General features: G+C 41.7%; 1 protein-coding gene across 1 annotated transcript; it reads right to left on the bottom strand.

Annotated features, from left to right (window-relative positions):
* Positions 1-678: 678 nt before the first annotated feature.
* On the bottom strand, positions 679-7,572 carry LOC118163057 (histamine H3 receptor-like). The gene is made up of 4 exons (XM_035319514.1): positions 7,414-7,572; positions 6,564-6,884; positions 3,188-3,354; positions 679-1,469 (listed from the first exon to the last, which is right to left on the bottom strand). The coding sequence occupies exons 2-4, from the start codon at positions 6,850-6,852 to the stop codon at positions 687-689; spliced, it is 1,239 nt and encodes a 412-aa protein (XP_035175405.1). The 5' UTR covers positions 6,853-6,884; positions 7,414-7,572; the 3' UTR covers positions 679-686.

Genomic DNA, 7,572 nt, shown 5'->3' with positions numbered 1-7,572 from the left:
GGATCTGGAGACTGTGGTTGATAGCAAGCTGAATATGAGCCAGCAGTGTGCCCTGGCAGCCAGGAGGGCCAGCCGTACCCTGGGGTGCATCAAGCATGGCACTGCTAGTCAGTCAAGGGAAGGGATTGTTCCTCTCTGCTCTGTGCTGTGCGGCCTCACCTTTAGTACTGTGTGCAGTTCTGGGCACTACAGTACAAAAAGGATGTAAAACTGTTGGAGAGTGTCCAGAGAAGGGCTACAAATATGGTGAAGGGCCTTGAGGGGAAGACATACGAGGAGCAGCTGAGGTCCCTTGGTTTGCTCAGCCCAGCGCAGAGCAGGCTGAGGGGAGGCCTCATGGCGGCCTGCAGCTCCTTCATGAGGGGGAGCAGAGGGGCAGGCGCTGAGCTCTGCTCTCTGGGGACAGCGACAGGACCCGAGGGAATGGAGTCAGGTTGGATATCAGGAAAAGGTTTTTCACCAAGAGGGTGGTCACACACTGGAACAGGCTCCCCAGGGATGTAGTCACAGCACCTAGCCTGTTGGAGTTTAAGAAACATCTGGACTGTGCAGTTAATCATATGGTCTTAATTTTGGGGTAGACCTGCGTGGACCAGGAATTGGACTCGATGATCCTTGTGGGTCCCTTCCAATTCGGGATATTCTATAATTCTATGATTCAGTCCTTTTTCTTTTTTCTTCTTTTTCTAAAAGGAGCCTGATCTTAATGTTGCAAACTTTTTGGGACATAATATTTTCATAAAGGCCATTCGAAATTTATCATGACAGAGAGGGTAGAGAAATGGATTCAGAGAAGAATTGAGCCACAGAAGCCAAAAGGTAACATCGTACAGGGAGTTATGAACACAGGTTCCTTGGCAGGCTCCACGAATAATCATTAATAAAGTATATGGTGCCCAGCAAATGGCAAAGGCACAAACAATTATGGCAAGCGACTTTGCAATTTTCTTGTCCTGATGTAGTTTTGACCTGGTCCTTGCACAAAAAGAAACCGAGAGGTCATTTTCTGGGGTTACAGAATTGGCTCTGGATGGAGATAAGCTTTCAGCTACCAAAGACTCTTTCTTTGGCCTTATGGAGGACGAGACACTGTCCTCGGCTTCCAATGAGGAAGATGCTCCTTGTCTCAGCATGAAGCAAGATCTCCAGGATGAGCTGCTGCTCCTTGGAGGCTCAGAGTCCTGAAGGCTGCCACGTCTCTGGCGTCTCTGGATGTTGACGAAGATGTGCACATTGAAGTAGGTGACTGAGAGTAGCGGTACAAAGAACTCCAGCGTGGATGCACAAAGGAGGAAGTACCAGTTGTCGAAGAACTCAGCATGGCACTGCCCCTCCTGCACCATGCTGCAGCCAGCCACATGTTCCCACAAGAGAATTGCTGGGCAGTAGAGGAGGAAGGCAAAGACCCAGATGGCCACCATCTTGACAACAGGGTTGGACATTATTCCCCGCTGGACTCTGTAAGATACCTGTGAGGGAAAAAAAAAATATTGCAGCTGAAGAGGCAAATATTTGAACCAAGAGAATTAGCTGGAGATGAGCTTAGCATAGCATTTGCTAATAGAGCTGCATCTTTGCTCATCAGCTTAAGCTCACTCAGGTAAGTTTAATTTATTGATGTTGACATAACACAGGGTTGTCTATGTATCAGTCATAGTGCTAGAGTCCTGGTCCAGGCAATGAAACATCCATCAGAGTTAGAAGTACCTAGTAATTTGGTACGCCTTGTTTGAAACATCTGCAGCCTGAATTGGCAGAGTAATTAACATTTTATAGTTGCTCAGAGAATGACTCCCATTCACTGACAACTGCACTGTTTTTTACTGCACTTTACAAGATACAGGACTAAACATGGCACAGTGGTCAATAGAAATTATGTCACAAACTTAACTTGCACTTTTGAAAAATCGTTTATTGCACATTCCTTGAACACATAGGAGCAGAATCCAACCCTGCAGTGCAGACGTTAGCTAACGAAACCACAAAATCACACTATCTTTCTTCTCTCCCATTTCCAGGGCCAATACATATTCTGCACTGTACTTTTTAGAACAGGTGGATATCTTATAGCTCACATTCTGCTCCAGGATGACAGAGTGGATGTGGAATATGGAGAGCTAAGATAGACATCCTATTGGAAAACAAGAAAAAAAAAAAAAAAAAAAAAAAAGTATGAAGTACTCTAACTAAAGACTATCATACAAATGTCCATAGGTCTTATTTCCATTTGCACAGGTGCACTAGTTTTGCCCTTTGTAAATGTTGACCCTTTGGCTTTCCAGTGTAATTTTGCTTAAAAGCAAAATGTTTTGGTGTTTGATTTCTCAGTGTCTTTCATTAAAACAAAATTAAATAACAGAAAAAGATATTAATAAAAGGCTATTGTAATAATTTCAAGTAATTATAATTTAAAAAAAAAAAAAAAAGTTCTTTTTTCATATGGCATCATATTGACATTCTCATAGGTCACCAAAGAGCTGTAACCCCTAGCTCAGCCAACAGAGCAGCGAGCGGGAAATGCTGGCCTCCAACCTTAGTTGGCCTCCAAGACATAAAGCACACACAAGGTGCATTGGATGCTCTGCAGAAAGCAGAGACATGGAGTGCATCTGAAGTTTGGGGTTCTGCTTCAGACAAGGAGAAGAAATTGCCTCATACCCACAGATGCTCTCTCTTCAGTCTGTCCCTCATCCCACTCTCTGCCCCATTTGCACTTCTTCCCAGTCTTCTCCAGGGTCATCTAGAGCCACGTCTCAGGACTAGCCATATTCCCTGGTGTCCTTCTCTTTACCACCCTAGCCTTTTCCTCCCATGCCTCATTTAGGTCCAAACCCTAATCCAGTTTACTTCAGATTTTCTTTCTTTGGTCCCCTTTTACCAGCCTTTTGTCTCAGCCTTTTCACTCCTCAGCCTGCTTACCTTAAAGCAGCAGCACAACAGCCACCTGTAGCAGAGACTGTGAGAAAAAATCTTTTTGACCAGATCGGGGCTGGAGCATGGTCAGCACTGCATCTAGCCACAACTATCTCCACATGTGAGCACATTTTCTCAGGGCTACTATCTCAATTAATCTGGGCCCTGTACTCACCACTAAGGCAAAGGGCTTATCATCAATAACAAGATATGGCCTTGCCAAATCCCACAGTCTTGCCACAAAACTCAGAGAGACTATAAATAGGGTACTTACAGCTTTAGTAACTGACAGGAAACGGTCATAGCTAATTAGAACAATGTTAAACACTGAAGCTGTGCACACGAGATAGTCCATAACTAGCCAGAGCTTGCACATGCCTCTTCCCAAGTGCCAGGTCCCTGTCAGGGCATAAGGGATGTAGAGAGGTATGCAGAATGCACCTATGGAAAGCAATCACAGAGACACCATGCAGTTGTTACAGATTGCAAACAGTTCTCCTGGAAGCAAAGAGAGACAATATTTTGATATTTAGCCGGGAAAAGGTATACTGTTAAGGTGTATATGTAAGGTATATAAAGATTTTTTTACATTCTTATGAAATCTGATTAAGACTTTCTATGAATTAGATCTTAGTGTATGTTGATGTTGGGAATAAGCTTGGGGCAAATCAGCAAAGAAACATCCACAGAAGAAAACTGCAGTCTAACCAACTCTATAGTCTCTAAAAATATACAGCCAGTACTGCAGCATGTATGCAGCATTCTATACATCATGGTTATGCTCCAAAATGTAAACTTATTGCTTTGTATCTTCTTATCTTTTATCTCTGTTAGAGTTTTCCCCCAAAACACATCTACAGATACTGGTGACATCGCTTATTAATGTAAGATTGGTTAGTGTTTGTACGCTACAGACAATAGGCTGGAGAGGCTGCGTGGTGTGTGGAAACCTCTTCTACCACAGATAGAGCAGAAACAACTGAGATATGAAAGCATTTTAAGGGGTGTTTTAAATCATGCTGCTTCTCCAACTAAGGTTAACCCCAGAACTATTTTTTGTTTTACTACCTTTGCCTTTTGTCCAAAAGACCTTCTACTGAAGTACTTCTATGAGAAGTATGGGGGGAATGACACTATGGGAAGAGTGTGCTAATAAGGAAAACAAATGGGAGACACCAGCAGCAGTCTGTTGGTGAGACAATGCCTCTGATCCATAGGCTGCATGTAGTTGCATCCAGTTAAAATAGAGCTCATCTCTCTCTACATCTTCCTGAAAGAAAGTTGCAGTGAGCAGGATATCAGACTCTATTCTCAGGTGACAGGTGATAGGATGCAAGAAAACAGTCTCACGCTATGCCAGGGAAGGTCTTATGGGACAGTAGGAAGAATTTCTTCATGCAGAGTGTGGTCATGCATTGGAACAGGCTGCCCAGGGATGTGGTGGAGTCCCCCTGTCTGGAGATATTTAATAGATGTGTGGACATGGCACTGAAGTTTACAGATGGGAGGCTGTGCTGAAGGTCAGACTCAATGATTTTGAAGGTTTTTTCCAACCTAGATAACTTTATGATTCTATAGTTCTAAGTCATGCTTGTCTTTTATTTTTAAGCCAGCAATTTCTTTATTTTACCACTAATATTCTCTCAAAAGTATACTGCAATATCTGATTCTTAAAATGCTGATCCACTGAAGGCAAATATAGAACTGTACACAGTTTCGAGATACATTTTAAACTCTTCAGTTTATTCTTTTTTAAGATGTCTGGCAAGATCTTAGAACGTATAGAACATTCAGTATGATGCGTTGATGGTTTGTCTTAACATACGCCTTAAATAAAAGCAGCATCAATTCTGTACCAAAATAAAACACCTCATTTTCCAGAGTTGTTGATGACAAATACAGCTCTCATCAACTTCAATGGGATAAAACAATGTTTGGCACCATGTCAAAAAATGATTATTGAAAGATTTTATCTGTAGATATAAATACAGGTGCAAGAACCAAGCTTTAAGAGTTCATATATGAAACCATTCTTAATATTACTAATCAGAGGATGCAAACAAAATGAGTCACATTGTCTAGAAAGATTCCAGACATCTAAGAACTTTTAAAAAATGCTACAGCAGCTCCAAAAAATAAAACTTCTTCTGACTTATCCCAGAGATGAAGTCCTAGATGGTTTATGGGTCAGCAAAATACTCAGAGCAATCATTTCCTGATGGCTGACTTAAGAATCTATAAGGCACTAGTCACAACAAGAGCTGATGTAGAAGGCAGGTGTTTAAATATCTTGACTAAATTGTAAGATATAAGAAGAAACACGCATTTGCAGAAGGTTTGAGCAATGAAATGACAGCTCCAGCAATTTGTCTGCCAGGAGCAGGAAAGCAAATGCTCCAGCTCCTCTGGTTTCCACTCATGGGGTAGGCCTCAGAATTGGGGAATACTTTTTATAATTGGCATAAGTGAAGCAAAATCTTAAAGGCTAGCCTAATATATTTCACTATTCAGCACTGGCAAAGCAACAACATTTAGGAGGAGTGGTATTGCCAGAAGTGGAATATGTTGGTAAGTGTTATTTCCCTCTTCAAGAACCAGCGAGTACTGGTCTCTGTGACTGTCCTAAAGAGAAAGCACTTGTGTGCAGAAATGCTTCCTTTCTAGCCTCAAGTCAAGATGATGTAGGAAGATTTTATCATGGTTCTCTAGATACAATCACTCCCTCTGCTCCTTGGACCCATGTTTAAAAACTTACATCTCTGTGCTGAAGCTGCTACATTTAAAGAGCCAGACAGCCTTAACTGAAACACAAAAATCCTTCTAAAAAAAATCATATTCAGTACTTTGAAGTATTTAAAAACAGGACTTTTTTTCCTATTCACTGGGACATCTCCCACTGGACCATCTTTTTTTTTCTTTGCTGTTTTAATGGTCTGAACCCTGCAGGAGCATGGCACAATGCATTCACAGCCCCCACCTCTTCGCCTGGCATCACCCACTAGGGCTGGATCCTCTACATCTCCAGGACTACTGCATTGACACTGTGCAACAAGGAGGCTAATAAGTAAAACAGATGGAAGATGCAAGCAATAGTCTGCTGGCATCAGAACAATCCATCTGATCCATCGCCTGCACTGACTTCCATCCAGTGAAAAGTTGTAGTGGTAAAGTGCATTTGTTCTAATGTAATATGCTCATAGGCCATTAGCATTGCATAGAGAAGTAATCCATTTACCTTAATATATCTCAGAGAGCTGCATAAGAAAACAGTTACTCTGTCAAACGTAAAGATCTTATGATGATGCGTAATGAACCGTTTTACATGAGGAGCAAAAGTAAATCAGAAACTGTGGCAAAGAACCTCTTTCCATCAGTCAGTATTTTTTGCATACAGTAGTTGCTCCTTTTTTTCTGAAGCAACACTAAAAGCATTTACAAGACCAAGAATGCATTACTTATCGCATTATGATGTATTTTGAGACATAATAGGCTACTAAAACACTTAATACACTTTCTACCATTCCTTACTCTTCCCCATGGCACACAGTTGGGAAATTTCTCCAAGAAACTGCCCACCAAAATAAGGCCCCCTTGCGCCTCTTTACATTACTAGAAAGTACATACTACAGGTCTCCAGCATTGCAACTTACCCACTGCAAAGTCAGAAATAGCAAGGTTGAGAAAGAAATAGTTACTCCGATGCCTGAGATTTCTGTCCATGATGAAAGCAAAAATCACCAGAACGTTTCCAAGGATTGTAACCAAAGCTAGCAGCACCATAAGCAGAGCCAGGAGCACCAAGACGCCCATGGAAAAATCGGAGGTCTCTGGCTGTGGGGACGAAATCCCATTACACGGTTGTATCATGTGCAGAGTTTCAGCAGTGCTGTTGTGCATGTTGTGTAGCCAGGTCAGTTGAGTCTGGGAAGAAACTTGCATCTGGCAGATTTATCCAATAGATTGAAACAAACCTGTTAACAGGATGGGCTGAATACTGAAACATCCAGACAACTTCTCAATATCAAAATACTAGATCACAAGATTTCAAAGCCTGGAGTCTCTCATGCTCTTTGATCTGAATGCACCCATTGGCCTTAAAAAAAAACTGTGAAAAAGATACCTCATAAGCAACAGTAAATATACACTTTAAAGCAAATGATGATCTCTTTTCTCTCCTGATGGCTGATCTTTATCTACTGAGGTCAGAAAAGTTAGTCTGAAAACAGCTCTTTTCAAAGTCAGGCAGTTTGCATATTAGCATTGTGTAAGCTGTTTTACTCACTGAATTCAGCTGAAGCTAAAAAAAAAAAAAAAAAAAAAAATCATTTTCACTTCCCTAGTGGTCAACAGGCTGTAAGTTACTACAGTTCTATTTTCTTACTGCAAAACGTGGGCACCATTGTGCTTGCTGTTACTAAACTACACAGTTAGAAACAGAGAAGTGTATTTCTTACTGCTACAGAGCATCTAAAATTCAGTTCTACTTTGCAAAAGTGTCACCTTTTGAAGTCATCCGAAGCAGGAAGCAAGTCTATCCCTGAGAACTGTAAGCTAAGTACCCACTCCTCCTCACCATACTTTCATCTATTTTGGTAAGGGTGGCACAGAAGTGAGCAGGCCAGGGCTGTGACTCATGCCTGAGGGTCACCAGCTCTGCGC

The sequence above is a fragment of the Oxyura jamaicensis genome, chromosome 2 (genome assembly GCF_011077185.1).
Source record: "Oxyura jamaicensis isolate SHBP4307 breed ruddy duck chromosome 2, BPBGC_Ojam_1.0, whole genome shotgun sequence".
Taxonomy (NCBI): Eukaryota; Metazoa; Chordata; class Aves; order Anseriformes; family Anatidae; genus Oxyura; species Oxyura jamaicensis.
The sequence above is the reverse complement of the archived record's forward strand: the minus strand, read 5'-3'. Positions and strand labels throughout refer to the sequence as shown.

Excerpts from the sequence above, each read along its gene's own strand:
- LOC118163057 (XM_035319514.1), bottom strand. The coding sequence starts at position 6,852 with ATGCAAGTTTCTTCCCAGACTCAACTGACCTGGCTACACAACATGCAC. Across the intron at positions 3,355-6,563 it reads TATTTCTGACTTTGCAGTGG|GTGCATTCTGCATACCTCTC; the intron begins GTAAGTTGCAAT and ends TGCTTTCCATAG. Across the intron at positions 1,470-3,187 it reads TCCTGTCAGTTACTAAAGCT|GTATCTTACAGAGTCCAGCG; the intron begins GTAAGTACCCTA and ends TTTCCCTCACAG.